The 21,755-nt window shown below is 47.9% G+C and overlaps 1 protein-coding gene across 3 annotated transcripts in view; it reads left to right on the top strand.

Moving 5' to 3' along the window:
• LOC142585660 (cell adhesion molecule Dscam1-like) overlaps window positions 1–21,273 on the top strand; it is a 45,605-nt gene extending 24,332 nt beyond the window's left edge. For all 3 annotated transcript variants that reach the window (XM_075696593.1, XM_075696594.1, XM_075696591.1), the window contains 10 exons: window positions 3,027–3,175; window positions 4,694–4,825; window positions 6,409–6,573; window positions 7,227–7,297; window positions 8,432–8,669; window positions 9,726–9,818; window positions 10,667–10,858; window positions 15,056–15,292; window positions 16,157–16,380; window positions 17,217–21,273. In XM_075696593.1, coding sequence (XP_075552708.1) covers window positions 3,027–3,175; window positions 4,694–4,825; window positions 6,409–6,573; window positions 7,227–7,297; window positions 8,432–8,669; window positions 9,726–9,818; window positions 10,667–10,858; window positions 15,056–15,292; window positions 16,157–16,380; window positions 17,217–17,300 — 1,585 coding nt within the window. In that variant the 3' untranslated portion in view covers window positions 17,301–21,273. The remainder of the gene's footprint in view (window positions 1–3,026; window positions 3,176–4,693; window positions 4,826–6,408; window positions 6,574–7,226; window positions 7,298–8,431; window positions 8,670–9,725; window positions 9,819–10,666; window positions 10,859–15,055; window positions 15,293–16,156; window positions 16,381–17,216) is intronic.
• The last annotated feature ends 482 nt before the right edge of the window (window positions 21,274–21,755 follow it).

The raw sequence follows: 21,755 nt of genomic DNA, 5'->3' as shown, positions 1-21,755 counted from the left end.
AAACGGCCATCTATGTTGAGTTCACTTAAGGTCAAAGGACGCTCCCAGAGATCTCCAATTACGCTAGTCTTGCACAAGCGCGACCGATCTTACGCCTGCAATTTCATCGCGCCATCTTATCCTCTGCCAGCATTCACTAAACTGCCCTCTCTTTGGCGAAGGTTCAAACGGGCGCCAACAGTTACGTGCGCTCCATCGCCAGTTTTGACAGGAAGACACAATGGCATGCCCATTTTTGCGCGTTGAAAAAAAAAAAAAAGATGGCTATGCATCTATGCGGTACACCGTGCCGGAATAGCCCACTGCCGCCATTCACTAGAGGAAGATACTCCCAGGGGCGTCGCCAAGGCATTAAGCAACATTCTTCTCGACAAAGTTGTATTCAAAGACATGCATTAAACAGCGTTTTCTGTTCAACGCCCCGCGCAAGCAGCGCAGAACGTTAGCGACACCCTCGACAACTCGAAGTGACTGACGCCTGAACGCAAGGGCGTGAACGCGTCCAGCCCAGAGACGCCAGTGTTGCCGAGTCATCCGGCGGAAATTATGCGGCACGACGAAACCGCCAAGGCTTGCTCGCAAATGGCCGCATGTATACCCAAACAAATTCTTTGCCTCCGCGGAGAAAGAAAAAGGGAACTGTAAAAGCAAAGTGGGAATTTTCGGACACTGTGACGAATCTAGTTGCAGCTGACAGCAGGGTCATGTCCCGCCGAGTTTACGGTTTTCCACAGCAGCCATGGAATGCATGCATAATCACGCACGGCCCGTACGCGCGATCTTCGTGTACACAAGGCGCAGATTGTGTGCTGTACTGTAGATTGTATACTGTAATATTGTGTGCGAAAATTTCTGCTGCGGTGGTATTACTCGGAATTCCTGTCTATGCCACCACATGCTTGCTATTTAAAAAGTTATATTCCCGTAACAGTTACCAGCATGTTGAGATATAGCCGGTTACTCGCTGAGGTGTCGACCTATATTTCTCTCTTTCACTGCACGGTCACCTCTCCAAACTAAAGAAAATGAACTCACAAGTCGCTGCAGTTTTACGGCATGTATACCAATACCAAATGGCAGAAATCGGCTAGGGTAAAGGATATCCTTGAATTTTGCCAAGACATGAGCTTAGGTAGCGAGCTTACTCGTTTTGGTATCTTTTATGCAACTTTTCGTTGATACTTTCAATGAGAAAGTGATCATCCAGTTGCGAATAGGTGAAATCAATCAACGATTTGCGATAAGCCTCGGCTAACGCCACTGCCCAAGGTAAGAAGAACCAATTTATAGGGGCAAGACAACTTGGTAAAGGCAGCGCGCGAAGCTCATGATTTTCTGCTGACGTTTCCCAGGCGAGAAATAAGAAGGCGGTATAGCATAAGCGAACGCAATTGTTCTTGCGCCACACGATAATATCAGCATTAAGATTTCTGTGGACGCTATATAGCTGTCAACAAGAACTGCGCGTGGCGACCGCGACTGATCTGAAATCAGCTAGGTTCAGCGCCACAACACGAATTTCTTCGAACATGCATTTGCGCCTTGCACGCGTCGCTCTGTCTTAAAACCCGACTCTAGCAAAAACTGGGCGTGCTATACACAGCGAGGAATTAGCACGCCCCGTTTAAAAAAGATAACGGTTAAAGCAAAGAGCAACGCGAAGCCGGCAAAAGAAAGCACTCGGCATCTGGAACCACCGGCCCAACCATATGCTGCTCGTGCCGCGTCGTCTAGCCGCTGGCGCGTCGCCAGAGAGGATGACAGAAGGCGAAGGACGCGCTCTTCAACCCCGTTCGCTGCTTTGCTGTTTGAAGCGTGCATTCTCGCCCTCCTGCGGGCGTGTAAAATGAGACAGAGGCCGAACCAATTCGAGAGAGGCAGCGGCGAAGAGCGGCTCCCCTGCCTTTGCAGTCTTGTGGGCTGCGCTTTGGTCGGCCCGCTATCGCTTTTAAAGCCGCGGAAGCGTTCGCGAGACTTTTGAGAACGAGCGTCGACGTGAGAGAGATCTCAGCCGCGCGCTTTGCCAGGCAGGAGACCAACCCTTCGCGCGTCCCTGTTGACGTGGCTGAATGTCCCGGTAATGAACGAGTTCTGGGCTTGACAGTGTTCCGAAGCCAGGAGCACAAAATAAAGAAAGCAACACAAAAGGCAAACATATCAAATGAAGAATGTATATATATTAAAGACGACTAGAGCATGTCAGCAGGGTTCGTGCTGAACATTCGTCTCAAAGTTCAAGGACTGTCAAAGATTTCAGGGATGTATAAGGACAAATTTCAAGAAAGGGAAACAAAACTTATTCGTACACACACAATGAAAATGAGTCAGATCTGAGGTCTAAGCTACAATTTTTTTCAGCTGTGCAGCTGCTGAGTTGGAGCTGGCTTCAAGCTCTTCAGGTGCTTTTTCAAAGTTGACTTTCCCGTTGTAATGCCTTCACCCAAAGATACCCGTTGTATTAAAGCCAAATCGCTGAAACTTACTTTCCGACGGGCATTTCTAGAGCCTCTAGGGCTCGCAAACGGAACCAGGATGGCTGCGGCGTGAACTAGCGAAACAACAAAATAGTGACACGTCTTGGTCACTTGATCTGGCTTTATGCAGCTCCACGATGACAACGGTGATTTAATCAATCATGTCGTTCGTGGCTGTCAACATGCCACATTGCAACATTGAACAAAAAAAAAATAGAATTGTTTCCTAATAGACAGTGTCCATGGCATATATCCCCCAGGCGGAGTTCGTTGCTCTGCATGCCGAAAAGTCGCCCTAAACCACAAGTTTTCAGGGAATTCCAGGATATCATTTATTTTCAAGGATATTTAAGGCCCTTGAATCATCTCATTTTCCAAACTTACTGGATTTGTCATTTTTCGCGCGTGTGTGCGTGTGTCGTAAAGGACGAGGTGGATGGGGGGGGGGGGGGGGGGGGCTTCCCACAGTTCACACAAAACATTCAACTTAAAAGTGCCGCGCGGAATGAACTCCACAGTGCTCAGACGTTGCCATCCCTCCGTGTTCCACAGGCTGGAGATATTCGAGACCATGACGGACAGCGGCCTGCGCTCGGAGCTCTTCATTTCCAGCACGGAGCGCAGCGACGGCGCCGTCTACACTTGCCGCGCCGAGAACGAGTTCGGCCACGACGAGCGCACCAGCAAGTTGTTGGTCGTCGGTATGAACACCCTCGTTATTGTTTCTTTTTTTCTCCCCTTCTTAAACAACCACACCTCAATTCGATTGGGCTCGTCACAAAGAACACGTTTAGCTAAGAGGTGCGTTTTGACAAAGTCAGAACCTTGCTTCAAGAGAACCGGAAGTATATTGTCAGCAAAGCACAGCTTACCTTTATTGTAAAACATGCACCTCGCATTCTCAAAGCAACGACGCAAAGAAAACAAAAGCATTATATTTTCACCCGGCTCGCAGCCTACGCGGCGCCCTTCATGAAGTGGAACGCCAAAATTAACACATAGCAGCTTAAGTTTACACAGATCCTTTTACACTTTCCATTAACAGCCACTATCGAAAATATCGCGCATTCAACAACTCATTTTCTCGTTGTTAAGCGCAGGGGAGGTGACTTAATGCCCCTGCACGTGTTGCGCAAGTTTTCCGCCAGGTTTTTCGGTAACACGCTCACTTCGAATGTATATTTACATCTGTAAATGTTCCATATACAATCCAGGATGCAGTGAGCAAAGCGCTCAACTGAAAGGGAGGCTAAAAGGAAAATTGATTTCCTCAGTATTAGTAAATTACCTTTCTACAATATGAAAAACACCACTCTCACTACAATAAGACACTTGGTAAGCCAGAGAAAGGAGAATAACAAAAAAAAAAAAAGAAAGAAAACGGGTGACGACGCCTCCTTGAAGTTCCCACATCAGCGCGCTGTGACGTCATGGATTTTTACAGCGTGTACCAAGCCCTAGCTGATCCTCTAGCGATAAAAATAGACTAGTGTTCTACAGGAACCAAAGATTGAACATGGCGATCTTCGGGAAAATTTCTTGAGCCCAACGCGGCCTAAACACACACAAAAAAAAATTGTTTTGACATCCGTGACGTAAGAGTGACGTACCGGCATTGGGGATTCGGCACGAAATTCAAAAATTAAATCTTTGACCTTCATTTTCTCTTCTAATAATCAACCTAGTGTTTTGGAATTGACGACAACAGAGCTTTAGAAGAACGCTTTTATCCGTACAAACCGATTTAGTTTTCTTTCTTCCTTGTTTTTTTTTTATTTAATGTGCCCTTAAACCTTTTGCCTGCAGCATTATACAGAAACTAGGGGAAACGAGCGGTGCCTATATGCGCCTTCCGCGACGCAATATTTTTGCCAGGTGCACACGTTCGTCCTACCCACTGCTGTTCCACCGTTTCAACTAAGAACTTGTCATCGCCATGTCATCGCCAGCTCCAGTTTTACGACGGGTACATCTTCGAAACTTTTGGCGCAAGAGAGGGATACCTATTTTCCTCTTTGTTTCCGAGCGCCCTGCATTAATCTACCACAGGGGATTGTATAGGGCTACGTAGAGGCTCCAAAACAGCTGCACCATGTATTGAAGCGCGTGCCACTCGGTAAGAGTAAAACCTCGAGTGAGCGCACGCCACTTGCAGGAATGTGGGTGCTGGACAAACCATGGTCATCGTTGTCCGTAAACAATCGCCGCTTCTTCCGCAGAGGTTCCCGGTCAGCCACAAGATGTCAAAGTCTCCGAAACCTGGAGCCGCTCGGCGAGCGTCAGCTGGTCTCCGCCGTACAGCGGCAACAGCCCGGTCGCCAAATACGTTATACAATACTGGAAGGACTCCGGTGAGCTACGAGGGACAATGTACCTTCCTTCTGCGCATTGATGTTCGAAAAAAGAAAATGAATTCTGGGGTTTTACGTGCCATGACTGCGATATGGTTATGAGGCAAGCCATAGCGCATTAATTCTGACCACCTGGGGTTCCTTAGCACACGAGCGTTTGCACATTTCGCTTCCATAGAAACGTGGCCGGGATCAAACCCGCGACCTCGAGCTCAGTGCAACGTCATAGCCACTCAGCTACCGAGTCTACGTTCTCCGTCATCGTCCTCCTTTAGTACGCCTTTACCTATTTTCCCCCAGAACAGAGTAACAGACTAGATCATGCTAGCTCATGCCAACTTATCTACCTTACTGTTCGTAAAACATTTCTTTTTCTCCTGTCTAGACACACCCTCAACGTTTTTTTAATTTAGTACCAAGTGTTTTCCGCAAGGCATACTAACAAATACAAAAAGGAGCAAAAAAAGGGCACTTGATTGTAAGATATAAAGACCTAGCAAAGAGGCATGCTGGAAGGATGTCGAGTTCGTCCTATAGCTTAAGTGTTTTGCCCCGTTTGTAATTCTGAAGAATGTAAACACAAGCGGTTGATCTAGGACGTATATAGTTGGTTTCCTACATGAACTTTATGTTTCTTCCAGAGTGCCAGCAAAGATCATGCCCTTATATGCGTCCTCGTTTTTATTGCCCAGAGGCTGCCTACAGTTATACATCTGCTTATGTCTACATTACGCAACCGTGTATGTCGTGCTCTTCGCGAGCACTAATGAAGCCGCGCTAAATGAAAAACGAAAATATTTACACTGGAACAAGCGCCACGAAGAAAGTACTTAAAGAAATAAATACATCAAACAGACTCGCGCTCCTGAACAGACGAACTAGCGATCAATAAGACATGACCCAATGCGATAAGGCCCAGTCTATACAGAAGGCATCATCACGACAGCCCGGAAAAGAGAGATAGAGAGAGAGGGAGAGAGCGCAGTGGCAAAAAGGGAGGCAAATCGTAACTCATGTGCCCACGATAGCTGTAACGAAAATCAAACAAATGTGTTTTGACCACCTTGTCATTTACCATGTGCTTGGCATTGATGGAGCATAACTGCGCTTCGTGTCGCGTGGGTATACTGGTGACTTGTCCCTTTGACTAAACGAAGACTAACCCTCAGATCACAGGTGCATGTATTTTCAAGCCGTTGAGGTTATGGCCCCCACAAAGGAACATTGTTGCCAATGAATGAGCACATTCGACGCGCGCAAGCTGCGGGACATCGTACCTACCCCCCGCGCAGGAATAGATGTTCGATACCGAGTTCTTATCCACCGCGCAATCAAAGTACGTCACGCACTGTTACTTCTAGCAGTGATGACGGATATCTCAATCCGCTGTACTCATGCATCTTCCGTCGGGTTCTAGTTCCAATGAAATCAAGTCTTCGTCTTCTCGCCCTCCCTTTGTGCACGAAGCTTTCTTTGCAGTAGCCAAACGTCTGTTTTCCAAATTACTTGTCGCCAGCGTGTGATTCTTCGTCCGGCATTCGACTTTGCAGACGTGTCTCGCTCACTGTCCCTAAAAACCGCAGGTACAGCGCACAGGCTCCAAGAAGTGGCAGTGCCGGGATCGCAGACGTCAGCCCTGGTCGGCGACCTGCACCCCGGTTCCACCTATCACCTGAGCATCCTTGCCGAAAACTCGGTCGGCGTCGGCCTCGCCTCTACGCCTGTCAAGCTGCACACGGGCGAGGAAGGTAACGCAGTATAGCACTCACGTGACCCCCGCTCGGTAAACAGGGGATAGAATGCACGTAGGTTTTCGTTCTCAATTCAGCATCGAATGAAGTAGACAGCAACAGTCCCTGTACACAGTGAAAAAGGAAGGCTCAAGGCTCATGTAGATGCATCCACTATTCCTCGTTTTCCAGCCTTCACCTTTTTCAAGTTTCCCATAGATGGAGTAATCGCTTTACTTGATGATTGCCAAGCGCAAATACTGCCACAATCGGCAAGATTTTTAAGAGACCATTGATCAGAAAACGGTAGATATCGTGTTCGAGATATGTACTATAGACAAACTTGTTTCACTTTTCTCACTCGTGCTTGTAGGCATTCCTTCGTAACCATCACTCTCTGTGATAACAGAAAAGCTTGCTGGAAGCTTTTGTTTTATTTGCTGAAACGGAAAGAATCGTAGAGTACTCGTAGACCGCCGTTACAATTGCGCCCCCTTTCACAGTGCACTGTACTTCGCATTACGGTTATGTGAAAAGAGGAACGCCCCCAAAAAGTACGGGTTGACAAACGAGTACGTGTCCATCGTGTGTGTAGCTATCATGGCGCTGTGCGACCCTTCTATTTCTTACTCTTCTTTCCTAAACGACTTTTTTCTTCATGCACGTTTCAGAGCCAAGCGCAGCGCCAACTGACTTCCACGTCGAGGCCAGGGGGCCGAGCACCGTGCGTGTTTCCTGGAAGGCAAGTCTGTCACACTCCCTGCGACTGTTTTAAGTTCAAGTGACGTTGTCACATTGCGCAGAACAAGTAAGCTCGCCGGTATAGTCAAGGATGCACGTTTATTCACCAACTGCACAAGAACAGTGATTCGCGCAAAATTAGGCACATAAAATAGTGATTGGCTGATCGTTATATTTATTTATCACGTCGCGGTATGACAGGAGCTGGATGGAAAAAAAACCGCGATGATTGATCGAAGAGTACATCGCCATCATTTGAGTATGGACAAAAGCAGAACTACAGACAAGTTCTGTGCAGCGAAACGAAAACAAGTTATCTAACTACAACCGACCATTTAAACTAGGCATCATCGAAGGTTCGAACAATGTACAATGTCTACATGCTGATGTACAATATAACAATGAGTGATGGGGTTTTAGTCTTACAGAGGTAGAGAGCGGCTAGCTACATCCCGGGGAAAGACAAGCGTTTTCTTTTCTCTAATAAGTTCGTGCTTTCTTTTCTTTGACGAAAAAGTCTGAAACTCGGTGAGAAAAAGAAATCAGGTACTGATGAGAAATCGATGAGATAGCGTTGGCACTTAACAGATCCTTCCTTTTTTCGCCAATATCGGCCGAAACTGAGAGTAACGAAAAAAAAAAAAGAAATGAGAAGCATTAGTGACGTCCGCCGAGACCACTACGTCGAAGATTTAGCTGAACAAATCGAATTATTCATATAGTCAAATAATCGATATGCGTTGTACCGTGCACTTGTCGCGAAAAAGCGGGCGCAGGTTTTCGTAGTGCATTTGTATTCGGCGTGCTAAGACCGCTTCAAGCAAAGCTGATGTTTACATTTCGCCGGTGGCAGTTTTAAGAGCGCGAAAGACGGCGCACATAATCAAGGACACACAAACACCGATGACGATGCCAAGTACCTACATCTGTCGAAGTTACGACCTCATCACACAAGCACGCCACGACGAATGCAGTGTTTCAAGGGGAAACTGCAGATTTGTTTCCTCTTTTCTTTAGAAACACTGTAAAATCAACAAGGATGTGCGATCAGGGCAAAGAACGCGAGTCCTTCACGAAACAGGAACACGAGACAAACGCAAGCTCGCCAACTCGGGCTCTCCTATCTTCGATGCAGCCTCCTCCGCCGGACGAATGGAACGGCGATCTGCTGGGCTACTACATCGGCTACAAGCCGACGTCGTCGGGCCAGCCATACTCGTACCGCACCAGCGAGTTCCGGCCGAACGCCAGCCATGAGTTCTTCCTCACCGGCCTCCAACGTGGGACGGAGTACGCGGTCATCGTGAAGGCCTACAACGCCGCCGGCTCTGGGGTCGCCTCGCACGAGCTACACGTCAAGACACTTGACGGGGGTAAGGCTGCATTTCGCTGAGGTTATGCATGCATTTCCAGCACGTGTGATAAACACTCTACGACGCATAGACTAAAGTTGACGCACTCCATAGGTTTCCAAGCTTTTACGGAACCGACTGCCACTTTTATATATATATATATATATATATATATATATATATATATATATATATATATAGAGAGAGAGAGAGAGAGAGAGAGAGAGAGAGAACCTCCGCGGTCATGATAGGCTCCGCATCAGTGCATTACACTGATGCCATTTCATTTTCCATATTACTACGAGCGGTTATGATAATTTAAGATGCCATTGTTGTTTGATTAACTCACAGTTACCGTCATTAAATGGGACACTAAAGGAACATATTAAGTCAAGCTAGATTGACAGATTAGGCTTCTGTAACAACGAACTAGCCCTTCGAAATGAAAACACAGCTGTTGTAAGCGAGGAAATAACGAAAATGTAAAATCGAAGCGGCGCCACCTATTGTGGATTATGGTACTTCTCATGTGATGTCAGCAATGGCTGATTCACAGAGAGCGGCATAGAGGGAGGTCACGTGGGAGATTACGCCAAGTGGAAGTGGTCCGTTATGCTGCGGGGTTCAAATTAAGGAGTAGGAGGGGCGACCTTTGGCGGCTATTTTCTGCGCAGAAAACTATAATAGACTTCCAGAAGGATAGTCTATGGATCTGAGCTCGATTTCACATTTTCCTTTAGTGTGCCCTTAAAGACTGTAGCTTTATCACACTCATTGTCATACGACAGCGTTATGAAAACCAGTCACGCTTACATTACCGCATACTGAATACCAACTTCTCTAAGAGCGATCGGACATGGGTGTAGAAATACTCTTTTTAAGAATTTGTCTCTTCGACGACTAGGTCAACAGAGAAGAGGCAAGCGTCCGATTAGACGTATTCACCATGTAACTGCCATTCGGCTGCAGATGGTTTCGCGGCGGGTGATCAGTCACGAAGACTTTTATATTAGGTACGCTTTCGCTCCTCCCCTTATTCGTAGCGCTTCTGATGTCATTCCTCCTCCCCTCATTCAGATGTGCCGCCGCCTCCGAAGGTGTTCGTCTCCGGCACGACGCATTCGTCCATCACTGTCACCTGGCACCAGCAGTTCGCCAGCGGAGTGAGAGGTAAATGAACGCCACTCCGCAATCGCTGTCGACCATGCGTATACGAGCGTGTGGAAAGTATACACACACGGAGATGCTTTGCCAGGCCATCTCTTCTTGCACACCTGTTGCGGAGCGCGAAGAGAGCCACGGAAGCAAGTTGTATCGGGCCCGACAGGCGAGGTTATTAAGCCACACTAGCTCATTTGATCAATCACCCTTGAAAATGTCGACAAGAGAGTTTCCGGGCGCCGGCTGGGCTACCTGAAGTCGCGGGCTTATACCAGCGCATCGCGCAACACGTGGGGGCAGCGCACTACGCCCCATCGGGCATGACTCTAATGTAAACGGACGGCGTAAATCCTGGCAATGTGCTACTAAGGTGTAACCAGTTGCTGAACGCTCAATAGGCAACACCTTTCACACTCAAAACATGTATCCCGCCAACGGTAATTGCCTCGGTGATCGTGAAAGCTCAAACCATTGCGTCTTCCAATTAATATAATAAGTAAGCGCTTCCTCACGGCCCTACGCTGCGACATGTCGATGGAGAAGCGCGATTCAGAACAAATGTGTTGATCTTTTCGCTCATTTCTATTCTCATCGCTTTCAACGCACTAAATTTTGCATTCACGTATACACCGTACATCTAAACACTTTTCCAAGAAGCTGTACATGTGGGCTGTCATAACGTTCCGCTCGAACAGACATTCCCGCCAAACAGTATAAACGGCGTTCCTCGCTAAACAGCACATTTGGGTATTTGCTACATATAACACATATCAACGCGAGAACTCTCATAGTTACGCGCCAACACAGAGCATGCGAGACCCTGCGTCCGCGCATTCGAAACGCGTGCCCCTGCGCAGGTTATGTGCTGTACCATCGGCCAGAAGAGAGCACCCAAGACTGGAAAGAGGTGAACCTTGACTCACGATCGTCCTCGTACACCGTGTCCGGCCTCGAATCCGGCGTCCTCTACCAGATGTACGTAAGCTCCACCAACGAATACGGCACGGGCGATCCCAGCGAGATCATTACCGTCAGGACGCACAAGGCCGGTGAGTGTCTATACAATAGCTGTACGCCGCCGTCTCAAACGCAACCCGAATACACAACACACAATTACAAACACTTACTTTAGTTAGAGTATGCGGTTTGTACAAAGCAACTAAATGCGATTTTGCAAATAAAACCACCGAAACAACAGCATTTGTGAAGAACTGCCAGCGGAATAACTATCGCCATGCTTGCTGCAAGGAAGGAAACGGCGCCTAAGGAGCGATATGGATAAGTATAAGGAGAGTTGTGCTTGAAATAAACGGCTCGCGTGGCTCAGTGCTCGTCCTGCACCTCGTACGAACAGTTAGTTGCCTGGCAACACATCCCGAGGCTAAGCATAGACAGCACGCCGCGACTTCGACATCAGACAACCATTGGCGTACAAAGTACAGTACATCGGCGAATGTCATTCAACTGCCGCGCACGGAGTGACGCGCAGATTGCAATATCAGCCCTTCCTGTATACAGCGCCTAGGAGAAACCGCCGTATGTACTTGCACATGTTTTTCAGTGTTTCGACGCCAGGAAAGGGCAAGCACCATTGCAGAAAGCAATGTTTCTTTTCCCGTGCGGTTAAGGGACGAGGTCCTTGTGTTGTAGCTCGGCGGGGGTGAATGAGCATCCGTATTTACAGGAAAACTATTCCCACCCACAGAGTAGAGTGTGCAAAGAGCTTTAGCAGGCTGTCACTCTTCTACACCTTGATGGGTGTTAGAGCCCAGGACGCTGCTAGGGCGTACGTAATACGGAGCCTCACAGTTCTACCATTGCTTGGACAGTTACAGTCCAGACTGCCTGTGATTGCCCAGTACTGCGGTTTAAAGGCAATGAAAAAAAAAACGAAAAGAAAAAAAAATGTGCGGATCCCACGCAATCTGGGAATCGATGTAAGCGAAGCTTTCTATGTTGTTTGCTTTGATTGACGATAATTAGCGGTGATGCTGACGGCAAATGCGTAATTTCTTCAGCGTTTAGTCCAATACGAGAGTGGTGAGTTGATGTTAAACGTTGCTTTTGCTTGCACCACTGCTGTTTGCTTAGCACACAGAACACACAGGGAGACGTGTTTCCTTCAGGCGTTGTTGTGTGCTATTTTTCATAATCGCTAAGAAGTCTGAGAATTATTATTGCCTCACGGGCAAATCACATCGTGGCAGAAGTGTTAAATTGAATTCTGGGGCTGTACGTGCCGAAAGCACGGTCGGATTATGAGGCACGCCATAGTGGCCGGACTCCGGGTTAATTTTGACATCCTGGTGTTCCTTAACGTGCACCTAAATCTCGTGTTTCTGTATTTGGCTCCAATCGAAATTTGGCTGCCACGGTCGAGATCAAACCCGCGATCTCGAGCAATGCCGTAGCAGCCAAGCTACCGCGGCGGGCTCAGAAGTGTCGATTTGACGTGCGACCGACTCCGTAGTGCCTCCTAGCCCCTAGTGTTTTAATGCGGCTTTACGCCTATGCCACACGTTATTTATACTTCAGAAACGCTGAACGTACTGTACGTGCTAGCCAGATCGTAAGCGTCACGCAACGCAAGTTATCCAAAACTAGAATCCCTGCAGGCTAACTTCGATTCTCTAGCTCTCACTAAAGGAAAAACACCAAACAAACTCTCTCCAACTTTCCTCGGTTACTTCTCAGCACCCTCTAACAAGGATGAGCCAGCCGGTTTTCGTTCGCAGCTGTCTACGACCGTTTGCCCCCTGACAAATGACTGTTCATAGATCAAGCTCACTGTCGCTAACCAGCTTTTACCGTCACAGGAGAGACACGAGCACTAGCTTATCAATATTTTACGCGGACCAGTCTCAAAGTCAGGCGTCTTTAGACAGCGTTGCGCTTCGAGTCTCGTCAAAGCGACGTGCGCGGCGACACGCATGGGTGACGCGGGAGAATTCAAACAGAGAAAGGTGAGGCGCGTCAAGCCACGGCCACGAAAATAAGTGAAAAATGTCCTAAACAAGTCGAAAATTTCGCCCGCCTAAGGTCGAGGTCAAAAGGTCCCGCCGTTCACGGTTTACCGCGCACGGAAGCCACCGCCCTCACCTCCGTCTCCTGCTTTCCTCTCTAAGCCATGCATTGCGCCAGTTAGCAGGAAGCGGGCAACACTCCGAAGAAAGTCGGCAAACAGGTGGCGCTAGCTTCTCTTCTAAACTTGTTCTAAAGCAGCACTACTGCGACGATGTCAGGCTTCGAATGATGCCGGGAATGTCATGCAGTTGCCTCTAAGCGGGTATGCGTTTCTTTTTTTTTTTTTTTCAGTCAGTGGGGCAACCGCGGGAATCGCGGCTAAGGTAGGGTGCTGCAGGAAAGCCAAACCGGAAGCTCGGACGGAAAGCCGCGCATCTACATGCGGAAGATAAAAACTTGAAAGGAGTGAAAGACTCTGTTCAGCGCTGCAGTGAACGCCGCAGCGCGACGAAAACGCCTGAAAAAGGACGGGATGTTTGGTAGTGTGCCTTGAATAAGAATGTGCCACGGCTTCTGTTTTGCTTTTTCCGACGCTGGTGCGAGTAGCTTGAGGTAGATGCAGTGACTGGCCTCACTTGTGCTTACCAGGCTACAGTGGCGGGATTTATGTAGTGTATAAACGTTTCAACCATTCCCACGAGACAAGTGTTGCGTGAGCATAAACGTAGGAAAGATCAAAGCAAGACATTGTTAAATGGTCATACGTTCTGCAAGCACTTGTCCTAGAGCGTCGCATGCTTTATTTATTTTTGCCGTTTTGCAAATTCTTTACCGCGTACTACACTTACGAAAACACGATGATAATATTCCTAACCGCTCTCGCCTGGTACAAACCCCTACATCAAAGTTGTAGGCGAAATTACATGAGCGACTACAACGCTTGCATTTTTGGTTCGGAACATCAGCTTGATCTAGAATCATGTACCGTTTCTGGACTCGCCGTCAGTCATCATGCAAGATGATTGATGGTGACTTTCATAACTTAGAGGAGTTTCATAACTTTTACAGCAACTGCTCGTTCGCGAATTACTTGTTTCCTTTTTTTCATAACTACTTGGAAGGTGAAGTATAGACAAAAAGCGAGATCGACAAACAGAAATGGAGCTCACGTGCAACTGGCCGTCCTGAATTAAGCAGGCGGAGCACATAAGTAAACTTGGCCTCCATGATTTAGCCCCTGTGACTGAACGTGAAAGTCGAACTACAATAGTGATATTATAGTGATACTGTCGACTCAAGTTAATACCGCGCATTAATTGACTGATAGCAGGCGAACTTACCCGGAAGGAGCCGTTAAAAGACGAAACTTTTTCGAAGAAGCCGTTGAGCGCCAGCTCAGGAAAAAAAAAACAAGATCTATTATCAAAAATCCGGCTGGCCAGATTTAACGCAGGCGTGCTGTAATTGGCACCTTACTTCCAATGCGAAGTCCGGTCTATAACAGCAGCGCCATGCCCTCTTGAAACTGTGTGCGTTTTGCTGCTTAAGCCGGTGCTTAAAGTGCGTCATCTAGCCTCAATGCATGCATGCTTTCCAGTTTCCACATGCATCATCAGCATAGACTGAAACGCTAAGTGATCAGAGGCGGCTTGCACGAACATTTAACAACGAAAATAATAACGAAGTTAAGAACACGTTCTTAAGTGTTCTTAGACAACGCCTAGTCCGCACAAGAACGCGTTCTTAAATTCGTTATTATTTTCGTTATTAAATGTTCGTGCAAGCCACCCCAGATTCGAACGCCTGTTAAGCGTAAGTACGTGAACTGTGGCTTGCAATTGATAAGCGTTGAAACACTGTGCGACGTAACATAGCAAAGAAAGCAAATTATTAGCAGTAATTAACACAGACGTTAATATCTCGCCAACCGCGGTGGCTTAGCGGCTAAGCAGTTGTTCTCCTTAAATTCAGCCAATGCTACGTATGCAAGTGAACCTGAAAACAGAACAACGCGTTGGAGCAGATTCGGAATTGTTCGTGTTTGAATATATGCCTATAGTACACGTTTTCTTCAAATTCAGCTCCCCGCGCATCGGCTTTGTATACGAACGCCGCGTATTTCATTATTTCATGAGTTCGCACTCGAAGGCTCGCAGCGAGTCAGGGATTCGGCCTGCTGCGAGACTTTGCAACTGCGTAAAAAGTGAACACGTATTTTGGCTGTCGAAAATCTGCTCTCCCGCAACGATGCCGCCGCTCACGTCTTTGCTTTGTGCACGCAGGCGGCGTGATGCAGTCCCCGATCTTCGGAGACGCCAGCACCCCGCTCTACCTGAACCTGTTCATCATGATCCCCGTGCTGGCGAGCTTGGTGACCATCGTGCTCGTGGTCATCGTGACGTGCGTGTGCCTCCAGCGAATCAAACGCCGACCTCCGCAACCGCCGCTCCAACCTCCACCGGGCACCATGGAGAGGCGGAGCAAGCAATTCGCCGCCGGCTTCGACGGACAGCCGCAGAGTGAGAACGAACCCTTGCTCGTTCAAGCCGCGACACCAACCACTACGCGGTGCTGTACTCTGGCAGTCCACGGTTGCCTACTACTCCACATAAATTGCTATAGGCAACAAAAGCTAACAAGGCCCAAATTTGTCCTGCCTCATCTGTAACGATTCAGCAGGGTTATACAGACACGCAGCAGAAATACTGGCGGCGTTAGCGTTCGCTGCCTGGCAAAGGATGAGATTCATGGACTCGCGTAACTCCTATTGGACCTGGTAGGTATCCTTAAAAAAAAAAATCATACCTTCCCGTCTAATAGTGCTGACCTCATTGTATCGAACTGCGCAGTTTCGAAACAAGACTTTCAATCTGTAGACAAGGACGATATATTTCTTTATTTCTTTTTTTCCTTTCTTTCTTTCTTTCATTTTTCCTTTCTTTCTTTCTTTAACAGTAAGTGCGCATTACGAGCATCCCAGTTCCTACTTGTGTGGTTGTCGCGACGTTCAGGCGAAAGCTCGCATGTCTTTCAAGCACGGTCCCAAAGTAGTGTCGGGTGAATATAAATTACATAAAAGAAAACAAATAATCATGACCCTGCCCGCTACACCGAAGAATCGCAAGCTTCCGAATCTTAAATAAAATTAATTGGACAGCTGTCAACGTGAATAATCTTGAGAACGAAAAAATGATATAAAATAATATAATAGGGTTATACTACCACCGCCTTCGATCAAGCACTGACAGAGAGACATTCAGTACGACAGGGCCGAACAGACTACTCGTGCAAAAGCGATGGAGCTGCGCAGTGCGTGAATCTGACATTGCGTCTAGCTGCCCGACGAGCTCGTGCTGACTGGTGCTCGGTGCATTTTTGCGCAGTGACATCGACGAGCGCGCGGCACGCCGAGAAGGCACAGCAGGCGGCCGGCGAGTACACGGGCCTCTCGCAGCGCTACGTGGAGGTGCAGCCACCGCCGCTGCCCGCTGACCACCCGTGCGCGCTGTACCCGGCGCCCTGCGCCACGCTGCCCATGACCGAAGAGCTCGAGGCGAAGATGGCCAGGCACAACGTCAACCAGGAGATGAAGACGTTCCTCGCACAGGTACGGCCACGCCATTCTGTAGTTACGCGTGGCTATAGGAATGGGGGGAGGGGGGGGGGGGCTATCTCGTAGCAAGCACAGCTACAGTGAACTGGTTTTGCGAGTGGCTCGCTTCGTCAAGGTCTCACTTTGCGATCTTCACGGAGGCTGGAGCACCCAAATGTCCCGGTAGGCGCGATGTATACGTAAAATGCGTTGCTGAAGCGCCAGTTACGCCGTTGAAGAGACTGACATTCATTACAGACACCAAGTAAGGTCGGAATCAGCAGAATCCCCTTGGTCTGTCGCTACATACATAAGGCAGGAGAAATTTGCAGTGAAGGACGGCGAGTACTCAAAGTGCAGTGTGCTGACATTTAGAACAGGACCTTATGACCTGCGTGCGGTATGCAAGCATTCTTCCGGCAAGCTAAACCGCTGCGTTAAGCAGCAAACGATGACGTCCTTGAATGCAGCCCATGGTGGCATTGCGCGGGAATAGAGGTTAACAAAGCCGCCATGGTTTGATGCAAGCAACTTATTTGACATTCCACGACAGTGGCACCGCTGTATGTGAACAGTAAATAAATATGACATAAGTAGCTGCTGAAAACTCGGGTGAGCTGTTGTGAAACACGAGGTTCGATGAAAAATTCAGCATATTATTCGCATTCTTGCATATCCGTATACCGCTAACGGGGACGTTCGCGCATTATTACTAGTATGGGCATATAGACAGCCTTTAGATTACGCCCTGGCAACAGCACGCTTTTATCGACATGCTGCTAGCCGACTTTGACGCAAAACTCGCATTCATGTTCGCATTCATGATGTGACACTATTCCGTCCCCTCGCAGAACCGGGAGCTACCAACGCTTCCCATGGGTGCCAAGGCCTGCATGTCCATCAAGAAGGACCACATGTACGAGAGCGCCCAGTGATGCCACGCCGCGTGAACTACACACGGATCCCACCGTAGAGGTGGAGTAGGCATCGGGCGCCCTCGAACCATCGTCGCACTCGTTTCTCTCACGTTTCACCACATCCGCTAAAAACCACAGAGCACACATCCGGACCCCGCTGTTCCCAACCCTCGGCGTTCGCGAGCAAGTTACGCTCACTGTGAGCGCGCCTAGCGTACCACGATGCAGTGCTCTCTGTCCTGTTACGCGAGTGCAACGTGCATAGCGGATGTTGCGCATGCGCAAACCTGGAAAGCTCGTGAGCTGCTGGCTCCTCATCAAACTAGTCACGGCAATCCCAGCTGCTCACCCGATGAGCTCGCAAGGAGACAAGTTGGCACCTTGCGAGTTCATCACCGCGGGCAATGTGTTCTCTCAGTGAGTCAGTGAGATACCCTACGGGGAGCGCGGTGGGGCACCACAGAATTCTTTTTTTTTTTTTTGCAACAATAACGCAATGAGATAACGTGTATAAGAGCTACAACTTTTGATCTGGCCGCCCGTTAAACCAACGATATGCCCCACGACGCTTGTAGCTCACCTACCGCATGTGCGACGTTGCCAGTTGCAGTCGCCAGTGCTTTCCGTCGTTAATTTCACATTTTTTGACAAACTAACTTCCTCAGTTCGTTGAAGTTTGCCTACTCTGTGATTTAGTGCGACTGTAACAGTATTACAGATGCCGTGCGGTCGCCCCTCGTGTGAAGCGATCGCGGCGATTGTGTTCTATCGTCAGCGGTGGCTTGCTCTACGGAAACGATAGCACGTTCTTGTGGAGAGCTACAGTGAGACTTGAGTTTGAAAATCCACGCGTGAACAGTGTATACATGGCCGTTACAACAGTGGCCGCACTCTTGCTCGTTCCTTTACGGGAATGCTTTCATTTCTGCGTGACGCAACGTCCAAAGAGACGCCGCGCTGGAGCGACGGAAACCTGTCAACGTATTCGAAAACTGTGCACTAAGAAAATAACGCTGGTGGAAGGTGCGCGCCTACAATCGTCACGACCTCTTCCGGTAGGTTCGCCAATCAACGTGCAATGAAAACAATATCCCCAAAAGTGGTCAATGGGAAATACGGCCCCAGGTTGCCGGATACGCATACTGTTAGAGGGGTACGAGGCCGGATATGACACGTTGCTTGACGCCATCGCAGAGACTGCCCATCGTGACTGTACAAGCACGTGACCATAATGCAGCCGAGATTAGCATTTGAATCTGCGTGCATACGTACAGGCAGCGCTTGCGAAACGCCTGAGGAACCCACCAATTTTGTTTGAGACACTTTTCTTTTTTAACCTTCGCACGCCACGCTCCGTTTATGCTCAAGCCTGTTCAGAATGGCGCGTGAGGAAATACGTATGACAAATGGTAGCTACGCACTCACCTGAAATGGTGACTTCGCGTTGTACATATGTATTCATGATTTGCTGCTGCGAAATTACATTCGATGGTTCCCACACCCGTTTATGCTGAGCGTTCACTTTTTAAGGTGCGTTAACTTGCTCCGCTTACGTCGCATCACAACACTGGTGTTGCCGCGTCGTTGCTGCAGTCGCGGCTGCAACCCAGCGTGACACTTAGTTACCACTTAACGACTACGCCGACATACTTTTGTTTTCCATAAACGTCAATTACATGCCTATCAAATCTCTTCCTCCTTCACGCGAACCTAAAGTGTCCCACGTCATACCCTATATGATATCTTTATCTTCATTCGGGCGCCGTTGGCACAAAGCCCTATCTGATACGCGAAGCGATAACCGGCATCAAGCAAAAGCGTCACGCGGCGCCGATGACGCTTCGTCCATATGCCAAACGTGCCGCATGAGGTGCCGTAAGGGCGCAGCGCCTAGCGCTAGGAGCGGCCAACGAAATGCAGCGGCGCGACAGGAATCGAGGTGGCGCTAAGGTTAATCTATATAGGGTATCGCCAGTTGCCAAACAAGTGTAGGCAGGAATGAGGTGGTGCGTGGTAGGACAATTCCTAGTAGAAGAAACAGACGTTACAGGGTTGACCCAGCGTCTTGCGTGTCGTGCCATACAAACTGTGCTGTGACGTTGCGGTGTGGTCGTGGAAACTCGTTCAGTCTCACTCGTCGACTTTAAACCCGTGTAGAGGGAACCCTCGCGCTAATGCAATGTTCCAATTATTTTCTCCACGCACTCCACAGAAAGCGCTCACAATCAGTTCTGCAGCCAAAACAGCACTGTGAAAGCGCTGCTAAGGTGTCGAGCATTAGAAATCGTTTCACGAGAAACTTACTGTTCTTTAGTCGGGCAACGTCACTTTCTGTTTGATGCTTCCGACTACTTAGCAGGTTGGCGTAAACAGGGTAGCAAAATTTTACCATACACTTCGTGTCACCATCGCTCACAAACTAATTGCGAAGCGGCGTTTGAGGCAAGCCGAGAGAGCCCCGTGAGATTGCCATCAAGAGCCATCTTTGGCAACGGCCGGAGGCACCCTTACACGCACGCTTTTCGATCAGCGTAGTGCACCAAAACCTGCAGCGACCACGTCAGAGCTCTCGAACGGAATTTTGAGTTTTAAGGAGAGAAATTTGGACTCTCATAAAGAGTTCTGTTTCAAGTCAATATTTTCATCGAGCAACGTGTCTAGTTTGCGACAGTGTTCATGAAACCACAAACATACGCCGTGAGTGTCTCCTATTTAGACAATATTTCGACGTAGTAAACGAGGTCACAGCGACATTCTTGTTATATCCCACCATTAGCCGCAGTGTTGAAAAATTGTGCCCTTTTGCTTTCACGAAGTTGTTTGTTGTAAATTTTAGGTTTCGAGTGCATGTCTTACGATGTTCGTCAATTTAGTGAAATGAATGCCGAGACGCCATGCAACCTTTTTCGGAAATGTAAAAAGTTATTTATATTTACTGCAGCTGCTGGTAACACTGCTGGACAACTTCTGCATAAACTAAATACTTTGGACACGGCCCGGGAAACAAGAACAAATTCCGAGCGATCACATCGCTAAGCTCACTCAACACCGCCGTTCGTTTCTGCAAACAAACTGAAAACTTTCAGACGTGCATTCTCTTCGCGTTAAAATATTAGATGTTCCGGTTATATTAAAGTTAGAGCCCGAATATGTAATTTCTTGTATACTTCTCTGGGCCCCCAGCAGACTTCCTCAATACACAAACCAAAGCTTCGCCAATGCACATTTTTTTCTCATGGAATTCCAGAAGCACACACACACATGCGAAGTCAACGCGAAACTGAAGACACATGACGTTAGAAGATCGCGAACATGGCCTAAACACAATATGTGCCTGCCAGCTGCTTCAATCACGGGGACGTTCCTTAATTATTGATACGCTTATCAGTATTGCGCCATGCGCTCTCACTTCCTGTACCATGGCAGCAAGTAAACTGTGGGTGTTCGTGACTTCCAATACAAAGCAGTATTTCTAATCGAGTCATTCTAGAAGTTATTTATTCTTTATGCGCTTGGTATTTCTACGTTATATTTCCATTCATATACATACAAAATCTATAAAGTACAGGTAATTTTCACAGCGGACACTCGACGTATTGAAAGTCCTTAGGGAATGGAACTGTTTCATTGCACATTACAATTCACGATAATGTAAAACACATCAAAATATACTGCTAACTACACGGTGGGCAAGCTATTCCGCAGAAGTGTCCCGCAGTGCTGACCAGCTGCTTCAGGCTTCATGTACAGTGTATATTTCGTTTCACCTTCTTTGTGTTTGCAGGCATACATCGCAAGCTGTTTCATATATTGTCTGTGGGTGTGATGTGAAAAAAAAACAGTGCTGTTGTTACATTGTTTTTTCTTGTGGCTGAATCAACGCGTGCGTCCTGAATGAGCCCTTCTTCTTTTGTAAAATGGCATTACATACCTTGTCACATTTGTAAATAATGAAAATAAAGAAAAGACCGCCGTTTCGGTTGTCCTTCAAATCACCAAACTTTGTCTGCGTTCTTTCCGATGAGCTCATTTTAGTTTCCGAAACGACGCCCAACTTTCACTTTCGTAAAGTAATCCGCAAATAGCTACAATGGCTACGTCAGTGTTGAGCTTGCGATCAAAGCTGGAAGACCAGAAGTAAGACTGCCATGCATTTTAGCAGTGTGTATACTAGTCTCGCCTAGGTCGTGTCTAGAAGCACGTGTGCCTGAAAACAACTAAGGAAACCTCTCAGACGTTCCTACTGAATCGCAGAACGAAAGATGGATGTGGAGACAGGAAAGGAGGTAAGAAGGTGTGAATTCCGAAGCAATCACTTATGCGTCAAAGGGACACTATAGAGAAAAATGTGTTTACCTGTATTAGTAAACTATGCTTCTAAAATACCTCGAACATCACACTTACCGCGAGAAGACGCTTGGCAAGGCAGAAAATGCGCAAAAGTGAAGTACGAATGGCGACGCCGCTTCGAAA

Source organism: Dermacentor variabilis, chromosome 6 (genome assembly GCF_050947875.1).
Source record: "Dermacentor variabilis isolate Ectoservices chromosome 6, ASM5094787v1, whole genome shotgun sequence".
Taxonomy (NCBI): domain Eukaryota; kingdom Metazoa; phylum Arthropoda; class Arachnida; order Ixodida; family Ixodidae; genus Dermacentor; species Dermacentor variabilis.
The sequence above is the reverse complement of the archived record's forward strand: the minus strand, read 5'-3'. Positions and strand labels throughout refer to the sequence as shown.